The sequence below is a fragment of the Platichthys flesus genome, chromosome 14 (genome assembly GCF_949316205.1).
Source record: "Platichthys flesus chromosome 14, fPlaFle2.1, whole genome shotgun sequence".
Taxonomy (NCBI): domain Eukaryota; kingdom Metazoa; phylum Chordata; class Actinopteri; order Pleuronectiformes; family Pleuronectidae; genus Platichthys; species Platichthys flesus.
The window spans coordinates 24,653,587-24,674,501 of NC_084958.1; the positions used below are offsets into that span (position 1 = coordinate 24,653,587).

At 41.2% G+C, this 20,915-nt stretch overlaps 2 protein-coding genes across 2 annotated transcripts; one reads left to right on the top strand and one right to left on the bottom strand.

The window, feature by feature from the left end:
- Positions 1–588: 588 nt before the first annotated feature.
- On the bottom strand, positions 589–14,112 carry amph (amphiphysin). Its single transcript, XM_062405237.1, has 22 exons — positions 13,941–14,112; positions 11,989–12,069; positions 11,801–11,855; positions 11,297–11,391; positions 10,655–10,750; positions 10,488–10,595; positions 10,309–10,394; positions 9,942–10,017; positions 9,747–9,829; positions 9,478–9,616; positions 7,205–7,324; positions 7,017–7,100; positions 6,827–6,853; positions 6,617–6,640; positions 6,208–6,444; positions 3,811–3,852; positions 3,304–3,480; positions 2,966–3,010; positions 2,466–2,516; positions 1,942–2,124; positions 1,753–1,854; positions 589–1,642 (listed from the first exon to the last, which is right to left on the bottom strand). Exons 1-22 carry the CDS (start codon positions 14,007–14,009, stop codon positions 1,538–1,540), a joined length of 2,085 nt encoding a protein of 694 aa, XP_062261221.1. The 5' UTR covers positions 14,010–14,112; the 3' UTR covers positions 589–1,537.
- Positions 14,113–15,150: 1,038 nt separating this feature from the next.
- inhbab (inhibin subunit beta Ab) lies at positions 15,151–19,808 on the top strand. Its single transcript, XM_062404767.1, has 2 exons — positions 15,151–15,930; positions 18,110–19,808. Exons 1-2 carry the CDS (start codon positions 15,543–15,545, stop codon positions 18,895–18,897), a joined length of 1,176 nt encoding a protein of 391 aa, XP_062260751.1. The 5' UTR covers positions 15,151–15,542; the 3' UTR covers positions 18,898–19,808.
- Positions 19,809–20,915: the final 1,107 nt, after the last annotated feature.

Sequence of the window (20,915 nt, forward strand, 5' to 3'; positions counted from 1 at the left end):
TGATGGAGAAATGCACAGTGGAGGTTCAACGTGCAGCGTGTGCTGCATTCCATCTTTTAAATAGAGTTCTGAATGATGTTTTTATTGCTCAGTGCTTAATTTTTTTTAATTTTTTTTTTTTCAAAATTCCAGAGCTTAATATTCCCGTGGAAAGTTTCTGGAAAGTGTCCGCCCCTTTGCAACACTAAGTGGGGGCTAGTTTGAGCGTCCAGCTCCCTCTTCGTTCACTCAGCATCTTTACGCCAGTCAGCTCAGTTTTGACATCAACATGCAGAACTGGGATCAAAGGGGTTCATACCAGTGACTCTCCAGCTCCTCACACGTCTCCCTGCTGGTCTCACTCCAGTGAAGAGTTGACGAACCCAAAACCCAGCAGCTGTCCAATGGTGGCCTGTGCGTTACAATCGTGTGTCCAACCAGCTTCTGATATTCACACCTCAGCCCTTCCCTTGGCTGTCACTCCAAAGTCCTGTCTGCATGAGGACCCTCTGCTGAATGCACAGAGGTGATATCTAGTTATAATGTAATGTAATACACAACCAGCCCTAGAGGCCAGTTCTGCAAAGTAATTGGCCCAAAACAAACCGCGATACCTTGATGACTGTCATTTATTCATCCTGACATCCATGTTGGGGAATGTACATCACAGAAAGATCTACATGGAGGATTCACTCACGTAGCTTGACATTGAATTTGCTGACCTACAGAAAAGTTTGAATATGGAAACCAATGATACCAATAGGATTTGTTAATACCTTCCCTCTCATCTTACACCTATAAATAGATAAGATTTTCTTAATATTTTTATAAACATGTTTTTCAAGATTTGCCAGTTTCAGACATACAGTATCATAATAGTGGTGAGATTCTTTATTGTTATTATATCTTTAAATAATTTAATAAAATATTAATATCATGCTTGATGTGCAATGTTTGTTGGTCCATAATCAATAATATATTTCTAAGTAGAAAAAAAAAACACAGCAATGACCGTACATCAGTAAATCAATTACCACATAAGCAACAGAAAGATCACAGACTTGAACAGCACTGAAAGAAAACAACAACTCGTTAGGTTCACTTTACACTTAGACATTTAAATAGATTATGTCACTAAACTTTCTGATATATTCAACAGCCGAGAATAAAATCAGTGCAACAAACTTATGTAAAGAAGGTGCACTTCTTCTTTTCGTTGCTTTTCTTCAGACACATTTTTTTTCCTTTTGTTGGTAAAATATCGGACTCATTATATTTCTTAAAATAAAATGTGAGTTCCAGCAAAAGCAGACAATACTATCACACCATGCTTTTTAATTTACACTTCTGCTGAGAGAATAGAACTAGTATTTAGTACAACGAGTTTTACTTTCAGAATGACAAAGAGTTGTATCTATCAGAGAAAGCCTTATGTGATCCAGCACACAGCTGCAGGACGATTTGAGTTTCTCAGGAGAGGTCCTGGCCACATGCTGAACTGCTTGGACACGAACGTATCAAATTTCTTCTCATTTTCTCGACCTGCTATAAAATCGTCTTACTCCAGACGCTGGGTGAAGTTTTCAGGGAACAGTCCTTTTTGAGCAGCAGCCCCGAGTGTTAACCATTCACTTTCTTTGAACCCTGTGAGCCAGCCGGCGTCCTGCAACAACAGCAACACAGAGGCTCAGCAATCAGTTGGGTTCACTGTTGATATTCATTCATTCCTTCAAACCGCCCGATGGACGTTAACACATCACTGGTGGTTCTTACCTGATCCTCTACTGAGGCTGTTGGAACCACCAACACCACATCACCTCTCCTCAGTTCAAGCTCATCTGAATTTGCAGCATCAAAGTCGTGCATCGTCTCCACCTACAGGGGAAACCAGGAACAACAGGTGAGATGTCTGATGACAAGAGGAAAACTCAGAGCTAAAAGGTTTCTCCAACAATCAATTACCTTGTAAAGAAAATCTCCAGGATGACTCGAGGTGGCACCGGATGGACTCATGTGTTTGATGGACTGGTTGTGATCATCGTGGTCACTGGGGACAGTGGGAGAGATGATGTCAGCGTCGCGGTCGTCATCACCTTCGTTACTGGAGGCAGGTTCAATCACCACTGAGGGGATGGGCATATTCTCCTGCAGAGGACAACAAAACTCCCATAATAATCTTCTTTCAAAGAAACAAATCATTTATTAAATCTGCTCAGTGTTTCGGGGAATTTCATTCCTTATTTTCAGCAAAAGAAGAAACGCACAAAGGAAACGGATTAAACTGTTGGTGATAAAAAATGAGGAACTCTAAAAAGTTTAAATGAAATTTTACTGTATCTTTAAAATACAAATTACATTTGCATCACTTCATGTATAAATGTACCAAAAAATTGAAATACCAAAGAAAACCTGTGCACGTTATGAACATAAACTAAATATAATGTGTCAGATCATAAAATACATCACAAAACAATGACAATAGTTACCGATGAAGCTGCTTCACCTGGAGGTGTTGTTGCTTCTTCAGCTTCAGGAATCTGTTGAAAGAAATAATTATACAATTATAATAACAACAATATAATAATACTAATTTAGATTTTGTAATATTAGATACTTAAAACACATAGCACATTGTGGCCTGTATTTTAGACAAACAAAATAAACTTAAAATAAATATTCTAAAAATAATTAATGAAATATATATTTAATTCATATTATAAAATACAATAAACAAGAGTTCAGTGTTGTGACTTAGTTTGTGTTTACAGTGATCTTTTCATTCAGGATTTATCATCACATCTTTAACAACAACATTAAACACTGATTCATAATGAATGATTATTAAGTGAGGCCACGTTAAGTCTCACAGCATCAAACTATCCATCTTACAGATTAAAGAAAAGTGAGTACATCTAATTTATATAAATAATAAACTATCAGACGTCTGTAAAAAATGACAGAATAGAAAGCAGAGAAAAAAAGAAACCTTGTGTACTTTGATGTTGTCAGAGCTCGAAGAAGCAACAGTCGACTTTAAGAAGAAAAACATAATTAGTCCTCAAACACTGTGAAGGTACAAAACCAGAAGTGACTGAGCTGCAGGGAACACAACACTGAGGATGAGGATCATAATGATGAAGATAAAGATGATTATGATGATGGTGAAGATTATGAAGTTGAAGATCTTGATAATGATGATGATGATAACGATGATGATAACGATTATGATGCTAAAGATCTTGATGATGATGAAGATGATGATGAAAATAAGGGTGAAGATGATGAAGATCATAATGATGATGAAGAGAATGATGAAGAACTCACTGCAGGCTTCTCCTCCTCTGGACTTCCAGAATGATCTGTTTCTTCCTCACCAGCAGGGGGAGTTGAAAGTGCCTCCACGTCTCCAGCAGGAGGCGCTGCAGGTTCGTCCACTTCCTCCGCTGGTTCTAACGCGGAAGCAGCTTGAATGTCGGAGGCCTCAGGAGCCTGATCGTTGCTCTTTCACAAAACAAGATGGTGGTTAGCATGAGTGTTAGCGTTAGCATTAAGCCTGACTTTGATTTCTGACGCAATCATTTAAAAAAAAGGCTCAAACAAGCAAAGCTCACGTTAACTTCTTCATGTCAGAAACTTTTAACATGAATTTAAAGTTTTATTAAAAAAGCGTTCAAGAGTTACTGTGCAAAATGACTGTGATCTGAAGCTTCTCATGAGATATTACAAACTACAGCTCAAACTAAAATGTGTAAATTGAAATATTATTCAATTTACAAATTTCAAACACATCGATAAAACAATTCACATTAAATGTTTATAATGAAAACTCACCATCTTATCAAAATGAGCAAAGAATGACGGGTTTGACAAATCCTTCAGCCAGCAGGAAGTAAACCAGAGAGGAAGAAATGTTCATAAATCACAAAACACAAACATGAACCAGAACAGAACAATTTCAGAACGTGAAAACATGAGGGAGAAGGACATTAATACTAAAAACAGTCATCCTCATTATTATTATCTCTACTGTTTCTAATCCAACTTTGATCTGACCCAAAACAAATCTCTGTAAGAATGAAGTTAAACTGAAATTAAATAAAATATAACTCAGACTGAAACTTAAGTGAAAACAATGAATATCACATTTAACTTAAAAATAATTCAATATGATGACTGAACTAACAGTTGTTAAAAGAAAAACTATTCATCTCATGTCAAATATACATTTTGATGTTTGCAGAAAATAGATGTTATTTAAACGTTAGAGATAAAACATTTCTACATGAAAACGGATGAGAGGGCAAAGCGAGCGGAGAGTTCAGGGATCCAGGTTTTTACCAAAACTACTTTCGCTCTATTGGTTTGTGTTGGAAGGTAGAAGGTGGGACAAGGGTTTGACTGATTTCTAATCTGTGCTAAGCTACCACTCTAAAGACGGGAGGAGTCATGTACCTCTTCCTTTTCTGTATCTAGCTCTTGATACAACTTTCCAAATCTCCGGTTTGCAGCCTCGTCTTCGGACATGTCTGAATGTTCCGGTTCTTTGTGATTTCTGGCAAAGTTTACAGCTTTAATTCCTTCAGCTGCTCCAGAAGAATCGAAGCCTCTGATGTCACTAATTTTCTGCCAGGATGTGGTTTTGGAGGCGGGACCCTCAGTCCCCGAAGAAGAACCTGGGAAACTGTTGGCAAAAGGGTCTGAATCCCACCCACTCCCCTCCCCAGTGACCTTATTCCCACCTCCCCCTGACCTCTCAACAAATGGATCAAATTCAAATCCATCCTCCTCGTTTCCACACTTAGTTTTACCAAGGAACTCTGAATCAAACACTCCTCCTCCCTGTGTTTCAGCAACAGGTTCCGAATCAAACGCACCTCCTCCCTGTGTTTCAGCAAAAGGTTCCGAATCAAACGCAGCTCCTCCCTGTGTTTCAGCAAAAGGATCCGAATCAAACGCACCTCCTCCTTTTATTTCAGCAAAAGGATCTGAATCAAACGCACCTCCTCCTTTTGTTTCAGTTGAGGGAACTAAATCAAACGCACCTCTTGTCTGTGTTTCAGCAAAAGGATCTGAATCAAACGCACCTCCTCCTTTTGTTTCAGCAAAAGGATCTGAATCAAACGCACCTCCTCCTTTTGTTTCAGTTGAGGGAACTAAATCAAACGCACCTCCTCTCTGTGTTTCAGCAAAAGGATCTGAATCAAACGCACCTCCTCCTTTTGTTTCAGCAAAAGGATCTGAATCAAACGCACCTCCTCCTTTTGTTTCAAATGAGGGAACTAAATCAAACGCACCTCCTCCCTTTGTTTCGGCAAAAGGATCTGAATCAAACGCACCTCCTCTCTGTGTTTCGGCAAAAGGATCCAAATCAAACGCACCTCCTCTCTGTGTTTCAGCTGAGGGAACTAAATCAAACGCACCTCCTCCCTTTGTTCCGGCAAAAGGATCCGAATCAAACGCACCTCCTCTCTGTGTTTCGGCAAAAGGATCCGAATCAAACGCACCTCCTCCCTGTGTTTCAGCTGAGGGAACTAAATCAAACGCACCTCCTCCCTTTGTTTCGGCAAAAGGATCTGAATCAAACGCACCTCCTCTCTGTGTTTCGGCAAAAGGATCCAAATCAAACGCACCTCTTCCCTGTGTTTCAGCTGAGGGAACTAAATCAAACGCACCTCCTCCCTTCGTTTCGGCAAAAGGATCCGAATCAAACGCACCTCCTCCTTTTGTTTCAGCTGAGGGAACTAAATCAAACGCACCTCCTCCCTGTGTTTCAGCTGAGGGAACTAAATCAAACGCACCTCCCGTATCAGAAAGGTCTCTGTGAACTGATGTGAGTTTGTCTTCTATTAAATAATCTCTCGTCATGTTGCTCACTGGTGAAGCTTCTTGTCTCCACCCATCGGAGTCAAACAGTGGGTGGTGATCATTTGTAAGTTCATCATCAGCACTCCCCCAGCCTCCCCCCTGACCTCCATCCCCCCACTCCTCAGCAGTCTCGTACTCGGACCCAGAATTTTCTGGAGACCTGGACCACTTCTCTCCTCTGTCCTCTGTGCTGTCCTTAATCTGTTCTCCGAGCTCGTTGGTGAATACCAGCCCTGGGGTGGACTTCCTGCGTTCCTCCAGCTCTGATATGCCCCCCCCAACATCTTTCTGACCTGTCTCCTCCTCATCACCTCGGACTGCAGTGGTAAGGTTGGGCTTAGTTTGAGAGTCCCACTTTCTAACCTCTTTTTCAGTTGCTGTAGCTGCCTCACTGTCCTGAGGAGGTGTGGCTGTATCTCCACCCGCCTGCCAGCCATCTGCCTGGTGCAGGTCCTGAGCCCCACCCTCTGCCTCGCCCTCCGTCTCGTCAGGTTCTACAGCAGCGGCTCCAGGGGCCTCGGCACTCGAAGGGGTTTCTCCATTTGCTGTCACCGAACCAAAGTCAGCAGACCAGTCGGCGACGAAGCCGCCATCTGCAGCCTGCGCCAGAAAATCAACAAAGGTTCAAGTTTGAAACTGATCTGAAGCCAGAGTGAAGACTGAAAGAGATTCTGTTAAGTTACAGTTTTCATCACAGAGACAATTTAAAAATCATCAGGGAATTCATCAGGTTCCTTCTACCATGGAGACGTCATCATGTGTGAATACTTACAGGCTGAGCAGCTTGAGAGTTTCCCTTTGAAAAGATAGAAAATGATCAAATGTTAAAATCTGTTGACTTTAATCTTTTATTCTGAGGAAATTATTCATATGTAAAGTTTCTTGACTTTTAAAACACAATAATAATCTGAGTGTAAATTTACAGGATGAAGACAATGATTGTGAATATGAATAAAGAAATGACCCAAATGCAGTAACTCACCGACCACATGTCCCAAGGTACAGCCGTCTGAAAGAGCACATGTTGTTAGTGCAGCACATATTTTGTACAGATCAGTGTTTTTGAATAATGTGGATTTTCACTCTATAAAAACTCTTTTACACGGTAACTTAAGGATATTTGTCACCAGTCAGTTAACAGTAAGAAGACTGAAGCATGTGAGTTGATGAACCTGTGGTATCGGTGAAACACTGTCATCCGGCTGAAAAGCATCGAAGTCCAGGTCCAGAAGAGATTCTCCAGGTCGTTCATTGGGCTGCGGACACATCCAAACAAAACCAGGCTAACAGGCTTAGAAATCCCAGTGAGCACATCACAGCAGATAGAGTTAACAAACACAGAGTCAGTGAGGCCTCTGACCTGCGATGGTGAAGGTGCAGGTAAAAATTCTCCTCCAAACAGGTCGATGATCTGCTCCTCCGCCACCTCCTTGGTTGGTGTGGCCTTTGGGGGTGGAGGAACCGGGGGTCCCTTTTTAAACTGTCAGAGGAAACAAGGAGTTAATTCAAAAATGTATCAAACAGAACTTCTTAACTTTTAATGAAAGATTTCACTGGACGTCTGGATGAAGCCACATGTGGACAAAACACAAACAATGATATAGTTCACTGCGCTATGGAACTTTACACAACACTTCATTTGACAGAGGTGTAATAGAGTTACACAATACCATCTCATTTTCTTCTTAGATTTACAGAAACTCTGGATTCTCTGGTTATTATTATGGCCGTCAGTTTTTATGAGAGGATGAATTAGCCGAAAACAATCGAAGCCAAGCTAGAATTCCAAGTTTATGATTCAAATTTCTATGTCGGAAGAAATCAATTCTTTTATAAGCCTCATTTTCAGCAAATCAATTCTTCATTCCAATCAATAAGTGCATTATTATATCAATCAGAGATGTGACACTGTAGGTCATGAAATCTAAAGAAGTATTTTACTATTCGGACATTGACATTTCATTTCTAACAGATGTGATGATATCACAGGACACGAGCTTCAAACATGACATTTAATTATTGACCAACCAATAAACAAGAGAAAGTTCAAAGTTTAACTTTTGGAAGTGTCATTGAATTAAAATAAAATTTAAATGATATTTTAAGGAACTGATGGTAGAGTCCTTGTTAAATTAATTATTACAACACACAGACAATATCTGAGGAAAATGTTTGACCAACAGTCAAGATAAACAGAATAAATCATTTGAAATGTAAATAAAGTCTCTGATTTAGAGATAAGAAAACTCTGAGTTTAACCATAGCAACAACTAGGGTTAGGGTTAGTTATAAGAAACTGCAGCGTGTGGACTGAGCCTAACCCTACTCCATGGAGCCCACCTGCCTGGTATCAACAGACCGGCCTGCAGGAGGCGCTGTGATGGTGTGGGGGGGTTTTCTAGCATCAGTTCTCAATCAATCACCATTCAACCAAGCTTTGAATGATAATGTCTTTCTGAGAGTTGTTGCTGAACATGTTCATTACTTCCTGCAGAATAATGATCCAGACGTAAACTGAACCAAACTATACGAACACAGCGTGTTTGAGTGACGCCTCTTTAAGTAACATGTAACATGTGACATGGTTACTTACCATGAACACATGAAGAGGATGGAGACACATGAACAGGACAGAGACATGTTACAGGTCAGTGGGATAAAAACTGAAATGCTTCAGTTCATTTAATATTCTGATGTGTTAAACCACAAACACATGAACATCTACAACAATGAGGAAAGGTTCTACTGGTTCTAACTCATTGTTCTGGTGATGGATGACATCTTTTTAAAACACTGGTTCCCAACACAGATTCCGACTGCAAGGGCCCTGTGTGTGTGTGTGTGTGTGTGTGTGTGGGGGGGGTCTATCTTCTGAAGAAACCGTCTTCGATCGTTTTTAATGAGAGTCAGGAACGTGCTGAGGCTCAGGAGGGTTTTGTGTCACACCTCTTTTTGTCAGGGGCTGGAACCATCGAAGGAACTTTCATACTGAACGTTTACTGAACTGTTCACTAACTCTTTTAGGGTGAAGAATTCCAGAGATCTGACACAGACTTGTTCTTCACAGAGAGACTGAACACTTTGAAATGAGACATTGTCTATCTCACCACTTTTTCTGTTGCAGTGTTGCATCGTGGGAGTTAACAAAACCACACTCCACATCTAGTGATTTTTAGTTTGAAGCCAGACATTTTAACAACTGTCACAATAATAGTTTTATAGCGTAAAAAGTGATTCACAACACGCTGAATGAAAACTGGGAACCAGTGTTGAAGACGAACGTCAGATCTCATGACCTGAACTCTCAGTAGAAATCAGGAACTATTCTACTGTCAGGTCTCAAATCTACTGTATATAACAAAATTATATCTTATATAATATGTTATATATTCACACAATGCTCACATTTAAAGACATGACAACAAAATCTAATTTTAAAGTCACATATCCACTCACCAAGTAACAGACAAAAGTTTGCAGCAAAGAAAGTCACAGAAAGTTAATTTGAACATTATTATGAAACTGTTGTTTTTATCCTATATTTATAAATCACTTTATATTTATGATCATTCTTATCTATACACTGACAGTCATGACTAACATCTGCCTGAGACCAGTCTGGATAAGATCTACCTGTGTTGGGGATTTTGGACGCGGTGGTCCAGGTGAGGCAGGACGGAGCATGTGATTGGAGCTGGATTCTGGACTCTCAAGGGGACTCTCGTCTTCTGGTGGTGACGGGGTTCTAGCAAGTCGTAATGGTCCTGAATCACTAGTGGACAAAACAGAAACCACATGATCACATGTATTCTGATTGGCTGCCTAGTGTCAGATGGTATAATCATACAATCTCATATAAGATTCAAAGTAAAGTGATTCCCGGGGTGAAAGGTCAAACTGACCTCGGGGCTCCTTGGATGGTAAACATCTTGTCAGAATGCTGTTCGCCCAGTTTGGTCATAACTTCATACAGCTGCCTGCACACCTGGACAGGGACATTCAATCAAACATTATGTCTTCGTGGACAGAGGAGAGCGGATCAGATTTTTTTTGATTGGTTTAATTTGTTAATGTTGTAGAAACTAGATTTGACTCACAAGGGAGATTTCTCTGTGAAACTTTGCCTCCAGACGCGTCACACTCTTGTAAGTGCTGATGTAGAAGCCGACTCGGCTGAAAGGGAAATATCATGTGTCATTGAAGCCAGATCACTTGAACAGTATAAAATAAGCAGATTCTACATGCAACGCTGGAATGTTGTGAGAAAACCTTGAGAACAATTGAAAGCACAGAAGTCAAAAGTGTTTGGGTTAGTTAAGGTTTATAAGTGAAGCTTCCTCTGAGTCCTTCAGTCTCTGAAGAGGATGGTCCTCTACTGCTCAGGTCTCTTCAGAGACTGAATCTAGGAGCTGTCTGAACACAACAGTGACTCAGCTGCAGCATCTTGGTTATTTAGGACCTCACCTGTCCCAGAGGGTCGGCAGTTCATCCTGCAGACCCACATCCAGCTCATCAAACACCTTCTGAGACTTTTTCAGCTCGTCTTCTGCCTGAGAACAAAAATAGTGTCTCTTCACATCCAGACTCAAAGCATGTGACTGTGTCCTTTAACTTCTGAAGCCCACCGTGTTTCGTGGACTCACCTTCATCATCTTGCGGTCGTTCTTCATTCCAGACGTCTGCAGAGTCTCAACGTGGTGACGAGCACTGTCGAAGTCAATCAGTTTCCTGCTTCTCTTGGCCACACGAGTCTGAAACATCCATTTTTAGTTTTCATTCTTTGGTTAAAAGTTAAAAGTGTTTTCGTTACCTTTAGGTCTGGAAACTGTTGCAGGTATCCATCTAGGTTCAGCAGCGTCGAGTCCACCAGTTTGTTATGGAAGTCTTCCCACAATGCATCACAGTCCTGCAGGAAACAAAGCCACTCGTGACGTCACAGCGTGTAAGAAGCCAGGGGTCAACATCCTGATCTGTCTGTCCCTGCAGGTCATGTCCCACTGGGAAAAAGTCTCCATGTTACAGAGTTCAACACTATAGCTGCTTACAGACATGAACTGAACTCTGGAAATTATCCACATTTCCTCTGGAGAAAGTGAATGTGTGAAGAGTGAACCAATTCTCTGGACTTTATCAACAGGTCATGTCTGGAAGTGGCTTATGTGTCACACCTGGGCAAGCTGTAGTCCCTGAGTATGCAATAAAATAATAAAAGCATTGAAAATGCATACAAATATAAAAGTGGTGGAAACTACAAAGAGGGCCTGTTGAGGTGTGAACGATACATGAACAAGAGAGCAGCTGCCAACTTGAGCAGAATAACACGTAAGACAACAGATAACGCAAATACAACTGAACTCTCATCTCACACCTGGACACACACTATCGTCTGTCTCACACAGAGCAGCGTGCCTGTGTGGAGTGTGAATGTGTGACTTGTCTTTACGACTCTAACCTTCCCGATGGTCATCACGTCGTCTTTCCCATGCCAGTCTGGTTCGTAGACTTCATGCAGGGACTGCGTCAGGTTGATGGACGCCTGCTGCATTCCTGCAGGACACAAACACCTTCACTGACCCCTGGTCCCCACAGAGACATGATAACCTCAAACTAACACACATGAGGTCCACAGAAATTGCTGAGGAGAACCTGTGAGAACCTGGGAGAACCTGTGAGCAGGTGAACTGAGAATTCGATCAAAGGTAACAACTTATTCTATTTTTTATTGATGAATAAAAAACATTTGTTTTGGATCATATCCTGAATATAAACTTTAACACATTTTCGTTATTTGTTTTTTATTCATGTGTCTTGTAGATACATACCATTATCTAATAATTTATAATAATAATATAAACAATGACAATAATAATGAAAACTACAAAACTATCATCATTAAAAAAATGATTTATGATATTGTTAGATATATTTTAAGTAAAAATAACTGAAACTTTTTCACCTTTAATAGACGACATGTAGGATTTCATCTCCCTCTGCAGCCGAGAACCTTCAGACTAACACACACACACACACACACACACACACACACACACACAGGGTTAGGTGAGTATCAGTGTCACTCTTCCTCTTCCTCTTCCTCATGGCTTCACCACCAGCCTGAGTTTGAGTGATGATGTCATCTCTCACCTCCTGTCTCCTGAAGTTAATCACCACTTGTTCAAACTGTTCATCTTTGGTCTCGTCTGCTTTGCCCAGTTTCTGCAGTACCTGAGAAAAAAATATCAAATAACGCTCTTTAAATAAAATCAATAACTGATGATTATTGTTATTCTTGTCAATCTCCTTCTCCTTCTTATTCAGATTTACAAACATCACAGACTTTCTGTAGACTAGAAAAGGTTCCCACAAACATTCATGCACGAATGTTTGTTGGATCATTAAACGATGAGTGTTCTAAAAATGTAAGTCGCTTTGGATAAAAAGCGTCAGCTAAATGACATGTAATGTAATAATGTAATGTAATCAATATGGAGCTGCTCCGCATTTAATATGATGTTATGATGTTGTTATAAAAACTCGACTCCAAACCAACCTAACTTTAAAGGTCATTTCAGAAAAAGGCTTTCAGTGACTGACCAATCAGGGCAGGTTTAGCTTTTTGGCGCTAATAGCTAGACCAAGCATTTCAGATCGAGGCTCTGCTTGAGACAGATCATGTGTGTTTGAATATCACAAGTTAAAATGAATCTGTTTCTATCACATCACTGCTCACTGATGACACCATGTGTTAACTATTTAATAAAGTGTTGTGTGTCTGGATGAGACCAAATGATCAACCTGCTGAGCTTGTACTGAAAGCAGATCAGTGAAGGGACAGATTATGGAAACTAATTTTATTAATATTAAAATCCTATTTCTTCTTTATTTACTTATAGGTGATGGTTAAATGTTCTGTCAGTACAAACTGTCCACATCATTTTTAGGACAAAGTTTGAATTTGACTTCAATGATTCATATATCACTGCTCTACATATCTTTTCTTACAAAGTTGACTCTCGAGAAAAGAGTGAGATTCTCTCAGCACGACTCTGGAGCTCATGATTTTTCATCAAGGTCAAATAAACTTCAGCCGAAGTCTGGACCAACCAGAAGCAGATCCTAGTTCAGCACCATGGACAGCTCTGACAGAGCGAGGTAATGTAAGATGCAGATCTGATGATGATGTTGTGTACTATCAGTTCATCATGTTTGTTGTTCACTGGACACGTGACCGAGAAGAAACCAGATGATCATGTGATGATTCACATCTGGATCATGAGGATAAAACAGCTGTTCTGTTTTTATATATTAATTGTGAGAAGGCATTGTCTCCTTTCCTTTCATGAGGATGGTTGATGTTTCCTCGGCCAAAGGAGAGAAGTTAGGAAGCATTGAGCCTCCTTTCCTTTCATGAAGGATGGTTGATGTTTCCTCGGCTAAAGGAGAGAAGTTAGGAAGCATTGAGCCTCCTTTCCTCCTCAGTAGTTTGTCCTGGCTCTAGTGGAGGGTTCAGGACAGAGGATTCTCACCTTGTTAAAGCCGATCACACAAACTGTGATTTGTGAGTATGGGCTGTACAGATGACATTTGATTGATTGACTGATTCAGAGAATTGAAAAGATGTTATGATGAAACAGTTCAGGTCATTTCACTCAGAAGGTCCAGAAGGAAACGATCAGACTTTTTAATGCAGCCAGAAAACTTCATCACCCTTCATGGCGAACGTGTCTAATTTCATCTCACACATCATCCGAGAACCTTCAGACTAACAAACACACACAATCTCACGCACACGCGCACACACACACACACAAACACACACAGCGTTAATCCTTCGCCAGCTTCAGCCAATCAAAGTGATCCGTCCGTTTCCAATGATTGTATTGTTTTTATGATTGCTCGAAGATATGCTGACGTCTTGTTCATGCGAATCAATATCTGATAATCAAAAATGGATAACTACGTCATCCTGATCACATCAACACGAGAGAACAGCTGATTTTCAGAGAGAGAGAGACGCTGCACAGGCCGCAGCCAGCTCCACCTCCCCCCGTCCTCCATCCGTCCTCCATCCACCCTCCATCATCCTCCTCTCTTACCTTCTCTTGTGCGCGGTTAAGACGTTTCTGCACGTTTTTGGCGAATATTCCTGTTTTTATTTCCGCCATAATGACCGCAAAGAGAGAGAGAGAGAGAGAGAGAGAGAGCGTGAGAGAGAGCGAGAGAAAGGCGGATTAACAGAGAGAGCGGCTGACAGGGGGGAGGGGTCTGTGCGTGTGTGCGCGTGCATCAAGTGGGACACCTTCTACTTCCTGTTGCGTCACTGAGTCACAACATGTCCAGTCACTCCTTTCTACACGTAAATAAGATATGAAGTTTAATAAGAACATTCAGGAGGATTTACCTCGAAAGTTGTTCTTCCTTTACAAATCTATAATCTAAAGAAATTTATTAAAAATATATTTGTACACATTCATTAAAAACACAATCTAAAGAATTTTCCAGCTGAAAAATCTTCCCGATTTATTTCCTCAACAAAAAAACGTCCTGTTTGTGTGTTTACCTGAATTCTACTGTCAGGTAAACATCAGCAGCTGCTCAGAGTCTCATAAGGACAAGGAATCATCATCATCATCATCACCATCATCATCATCATCATCATCATCATCATCATCATCATCTGTAATATGTTCAATTCATATCATTTATTTTTAGTTTAAACCATCCCCAATCCTAATATAGATTATATTGATAATAGCATTTCTTTCTGCTGAGTTTATATTTTTATTCATCTTAACATTTAAAGCAGAAGCTGTAAGATCTGACTTCAACCACCAGAGGGCCTACTAATGTCACTGTGTGTGAGTGTGTGTGTGTGTGTGCGTGTGTCTGTGGGTCTGTGTGTATGTGTGTGCACGCGAAAGATCCATCTGCTCTGTTCACTGTTTTTAACAGAAAATCTTGGTTCAGTCTAAAAATTAATTCACAGTTTCTGCTCCACGTGAGGTGATGATGACACTGAGTTGAGTCAGCAGTGTGTGTTTGTGTGTCTGTGGGGGTGTGTGTATGTGTGTGTGGTATGAGAATCAGGGACACTCTTCTCCCTCCTCTTCTGTCGTGATGTTCATTCAGGAGGAAACACCGCAAACAGTTTACTCACTGTGTGTGTGTGTGTGTGTGTGTGTGTGTGTGTGTGTGTGTGACTCATAGGGAAATACCTCTGTGGACAGAGGGTGGGATTAAACAGACTGAGAGGTATAATTACAGTAACTTAGCAGAGAGAGGGAAAGAGTGACCTCGCACCGGACACCAGGACCATAGCGAACCAGTCTGAGACCAGGACCAGAACCACCTTTACCACAACCCCAAGGACTAGAACCACCAGGACAAGATAGAAACGACAGAAGCTCAGAGAACTAGATTTAGGAACAGATCTGCAACAATCAACTAATCAGGAGCTGACTGAGGACCAGAACCAGAACCTGAGACTCATTTACAGTTTAAGGTCTTTAACAGTTTCTTGCAGAACTCTGTTTCTGTTCTTTGTTTCCACTTTTTAAATCATCAGAGACTTGACTGATTCAACTGATATTGGACTCCGCTGAGTCACTGAGGATTCGATCTAAGGGATTCAGTGAGTCTCTTTAGCAGGGACGGACATTCAGTCTGCTGTTTCCACTGACTCTGAGTCAGAGCCTGTCATGTCTTCTCTGTTCTTCTTTGTGGCTGTCATCTTCCTTGTGGATTCCTCTCCGGCGGTCTCTCCGGCTCCTGAGGTGGATTTGGTGTCCTCCAGTGACTGTCCGTCCTGCTCTTTGTCTCTAACGAAGAGGAACATCTCTTCATCAGGAGGAGAGAGTGACGTGGTGAAGGCGGTGAAGCGTCACATTCTCAACATGCTGCACCTGAGCACCCGACCCAACCTTACGCAGCCGGTCCCTCGTGTCGCGCTGCTCAACGCCATCAAGAAGCTGCACGTGGGCCATGTGACCAAAGACGGCAGCATTGAGATCCAGGAGGAGGGCTGGGCACCTGGGGCTCCAACACCACCTGAACCTCCATCGGAAATCATCATTTTCGCAGAGCCCGGTGAGTCTGACAGCCAATCATAAACCTTCAGGTCATCTTTCAAATCACACCAGTACAGCGGAACAGGTTTACAGTTAGTTATTTACTATTCATTCTGTCTGTTGACCTTCACCTGCTAACATTTTTTGGGGGATGAACTTCAAGTCATTGACAAAATTGATTGACAGCCAGTGAACCTGTAAATCTGAGTCAGTAGAAACAGAAGAAACAGTAAAACAGTCGAACTTGGGCCTGAAAATTGTGTTGATACTGAACAGACCTCGGAAATAGTCAACAAGTAATGCATGAAAATAATAAAAGCTGCTCAATAATCCATTCAAACATAAGACACCTGTCAACAATACAAAGAATCCATCAAATCTGTGCGAGAAAACTAAATCTGGTTCATGCTTCACTACAGATAAACCAGGGTGAACACAAACGGTTCTAACTCCCCCCGCACCATAGACTGCTGGTAACAAGCTGTATACACAATGTACAGCACAAAAACTATACAAAGAAATGTGAGAGTATTTTGTAGAAATGTTTGCTGAGGGATTAATAATCACAAGGAATAAGTTTGTGATCACACAGATTGTTTACTGTATTTCATGAATCAAAATTGATCAATAATGGTTTTATCTTTTGTACCTTTCTTCTGCAGTTAAATCTATGACTGTTACATCTTGTTACTGTTCAGAGTTCAAATGTGTTGGGGGTGGGGGTGGGGGGGGAATGCTTGAATCTAATTCAATAGATTTTTTTGATACTGAAGGTGGCATCTTCTAATCCGTCATAAAGGTTCTTAGGGTAATATAAGGTTTGTGAGACAGAGCCTGTGCTTCTCTCTTTTCATTCTTTCTTTCATCTGTTCAGACCTGAACACATCTGGTGCACATTTTAATGATTATCATTAGCTGAAGTTTAGTGGAACAGCTTTTAATCTTCTCATGTTATTGTGAATGTGAACAAGTCGTGACCAATCACTGTCCTGTCACTGGTTTGCTTACATAAATGTACATAAAAGCTTCGTGCTATAAATAGTTGTCTGTTCTGAAAAGTTCTTTAATTAAAAGCTTTGCCGACAGTAACGAGGCGGGGGGGGGGGGTTCGAATACCGCGTGGTCTGAGGCCGTGAATAATTTCATTCAGATGAATCTGGGCCTCGGTAATTAAACGCAGGGGTGGGGGGGGGGGGGGGGGGGATACTAGTGTCCTTGTTCCCTGAAATCAGGCCTCTTCTTTTTTTAGTGTCTCAGCTCATGAGTATTAGAGTATATTTAGAGGCAGCAGCCCAGTTCACTGCACTATTGTTAATGACATTTTCTTTGTTCAGTCAAATGAAAGGAAGCTCAGACAGAGGGTCAAAGGTCATTGATGTTGATAAATGTTGTTTAATTCAAGAGAAGATCAGAGTTGGATTGTTTCAAACTAGTGGTGCACCAATCGGTAGCGGCTGATATTCAACTCGTTGACTGACTTCGGCGCATCGGTAATAAACTTCACTTTCCCCAATGTCATTGGTATTTGTGGTAAAACCACTGAGCATGTGCCGCGGCTGGGGGAGCAGTCGCCCTCCGCTCCACGCCGCCGGAGGCTCGGTGTGCGGCCCGCCTCAAGGTTTTTGGGGGGGGAGGTCCTCGTCCGGTGGCGCCTCGCGGCGTCGCTGGTGCGGGGGCTTTCTTTCTCTTGGACCGCGGGGTGGTGTCCGTCGGAGGGGACCGGGTACGGCGGTGGGCCGCGGCGACTCTGGCCGTTCATGATCTGATTGAATTTGTGCTCATTGAAAGATAAGAGTGATATCGGGCTGAAATAATTTAAATAGTGCTTTTTAAATAATGATTTAATTATTTTGAATAACAACCAAATCAAAATAAATAAACATCGGTATCGGCCAAGCATTTCCGTATCGGTGCATCCCTATTTCAAACTTAAACCCAGTTTTGTTCTCCGTAAGTCTGACTGAGCTAAGAGGTCAAGTGAATATTTCAACAACTGTTTCATTGAAAAGTTTTCACAGTGTAGGGACACGTAGAAACCAGTTCAACCCTAAACTAATGCAGCACTAACCATTTAGATCATGTCTTTGATTTTACACATTAACTTTAATGTTCATAGTCATGAATAAAGAGCCTCATGCTGATGAATAAAGTTAATTCCTGCTAATATGTTACCAGGCTAACTGTGTTGTCTGGTGCAGGTGACTCTCAGAACATGATGACCTTTGACATCTCGAAGGAGGGCAGTGGCTCAGCGGTGGCGGAGCAGGCCAATGTCTGGATCTTTCTGAAAATGTCAAAGGGAAACCGAGTGAAGCGCAAAGTGTTGCTGCGGCTGCTACAGCATGACCACGACAAAGACACGGAGCAGGAGTGTGTTTCAGAGAAGATGGTGGACACCCGTCGTAGCGGCTGGCACACTCTCTCCATCCCTCACATCGTTCAGAGCCTGTTGGATGGCGGCAGCCGCTCCCTCAGCCTGAGGGTTTCCTGTCCGCTGTGTGTCGAGGCTGGAGTCTCACCTGTCCTGATGCCTGCCAACAGCGAGCGAGCAGGAGGTCGAGACCAGTCTCATCGACCGTTCCTCATGGTGGCTCTCCGAGCCCAGGAGGAGGCCACGCAGCGACGAGTCAAACGAAGTCTGGAGTGTGATGGAAAAATACGTGTTTGCTGTAAAAGACAGTTCTTTGTGAACTTTAAAGACATTGGCTGGAACGACTGGATTATTGCTCCATCAGGTTATCATGCCAACTACTGTGAAGGCGACTGTCCGAACCACATGGTGAGCCTCAGCAGCTCCTCGCTCTCCTTCCACTCAACGGTCATCAATCATTATCGCATGAGAGGCTTTGGTCCGTTTCAAAATATCAAGTCCTGCTGCGTGCCAATGAGGCTGCGCGCCATGTCCATGCTTTACTACAGCGAGGAGCAGAAAATCATCAAGAAGGACATTCAGAACATGATCGTGGACGAGTGCGGCTGCTCGTAAACATGACGTTAGAAACACTCTGAAGACAAACACATCACATCAGCACTTTCACATAAAAGATTGTTAAAAAAACTATTTATGTTTAGTGATGACATTGTTTTTCTTATTATGAGAAACTGTTTTCCACATTGGAACAACCCGAAAATATTATGCAACAAATGTGTCCTGTCTTCATACTTGGTTTGTCCGATGTTTTTCATGTTTTATATTGTCATAGAAAATGTGAGGGAATTCTTTTTGTTGATGATGAATTGATGACTGCTTCAACTTGTCTAAAAAAATCTCTACTGTTACTTGAAGAAATGTTGTTAAACCAGCTGTTGGAGCCAAACATAACTCTTAAATATTATTGTTATTATTATTATAATTATTATTTTTGAAAAGTAGAGATTCCTTCAAATGTTGTATCAGCTACGAAGTGAGAAGGTTAAGACGAGAGCCAAAGACAGATGATGCTGAAGATGAAGAAGATACATTTTTCTGAAATATAAACAAAAACGTCAGTCAGTGAACGAGTGTGTCGGTTAAGAAATGTGAGAAAGTAAACGAGTGTGATTCCATTTTACGACTGTGAATCAGATAATGTGTGTTAGTTGTTTAATGAATGTAAGTCCGTTAACAAGTGTGAGTCATTTAATGTGTGTTAGTCTGCTAACGAGTGTTAGTCACAAGTCTGAGTTGGTAAACACGTGTGAGTAAGGTAATGAGTGGGATCAGTTAAAGTGTGTGACTCAGTTCATCATTAATCAGCAACTTTGAGAGCTTTGAAAAATGCTATATAAATACGATGAATTATTATTATAATTTTTAAAATAACTGTCCGTTTTTATCGTTTCTTCCAGATTTAAAAAAACAACTGAATTATCAAATCGTATAACTCTTTCTTTGTATGACCCTGTTGTTCTTCTGTGGTGATGTGGGCCTTGTGGTAAATAAACATTTAAAAACATTAAGCCTGGTAGAATCAAAATGTTTTAACAGTCAATATTTTTTCATTTCATCAAATGGGAAATAACTGAACAATCTGATGATGTAATGATATGAATGATGTCAATGTAAATTAGCATTGGTGAGGAAACCACATGGTTTGATCCTCAACATCTGAAGATTCACGTGAATCTGAGTAACATGAGAATTACCTACTACAGGTAACATTTAAATAAATACAGCCTATAACTTCCTCTTGCCAGCAGGTGGCACTATGATTGTGATTCAAAATGAGCCAGTCAGTGGACGTCTTCGGGGCAAGACTCTCATCAGATGTGTGACGCTTGGTGAAGATCTGAATATGTGGGGTCCTTTTTACAATACTTTAAATCTTCATGCACAGCGATCTCAATTTGCCACGCTTCTTTGTGAAAACCTGCAAAATTCACAGGAAGGCATCAACAAGCTCTTCAGGCTGTTCTGATTTGGTCAATGTCCTTGGAGGAGGACATGAAAGTGTTAAAGTATTTGTTTCCTTTTGCCAATAGGTGGCATTGTGGTTGAAGGTTAACTCTTTATCCTGTCTGGCATGCTATCAAGACTAATTGTTATATGAAATCATTATCAGTGAAAGTTGATTTGAATTTCAGGTGGGCTAGGGTTAGAGTTAGCTGCGTTCAGGAGGTAGAGTTGGTTGTCCATAAGGTGAAGGCTGGTGGTCCATTCCAACCTTCCCCAGAACAGTGTGACAATGTGTAAAGAAGCCGGGCGTCAGGGGCCGATGATCAGGAGCCAGTGGGAGGGGCCGGTTTGGACCAAATGAGAGGATGGTTGGCAGAAAATGTCACAAGGTCGAAGGAAGATGTTAAAGAGAGGCTGTAAGGGGTTAGGAAAGGAGGACCACTGTGCATACAACATCCAACTTCATTTACACTCTGCATTCTTTTTAATACATTTATATCATAAGATATGTAGAGAGTGTTTACTTTGCTGTTTATGTAAAGCTAAAGTATAGTTTACTGTCGAAAAAAGGATGAATTTAAACTTAGTTGTGATCTCACTTTAATCTCGAGCAGTTCATTCATTTTGGA

Coding starts and splice junctions, on each gene's coding strand:
- inhbab (XM_062404767.1), top strand. CDS start 15,543: ATGTCTTCTCTGTTCTTCTTTGTGGCTGTCATCTTCCTTGTGGATTCC. Junction 15,931..18,109: donor CATCATTTTCGCAGAGCCCG/GTGAGTCTGACA, acceptor TGTCTGGTGCAG/GTGACTCTCAGAACATGATG.
- amph (XM_062405237.1), bottom strand. CDS start 14,009: ATGGCGGAAATAAAAACAGGAATATTCGCCAAAAACGTGCAGAAACGT. Junction 10,018..10,308: donor CTGCCGACCCTCTGGGACAG/GTGAGGTCCTAA, acceptor TTTCCCTTTCAG/CCGAGTCGGCTTCTACATCA. Junction 2,517..2,965: donor ACAACATCAAAGTACACAAG/GTTTCTTTTTTT, acceptor TTCTTTCAACAG/ATTCCTGAAGCTGAAGAAGC.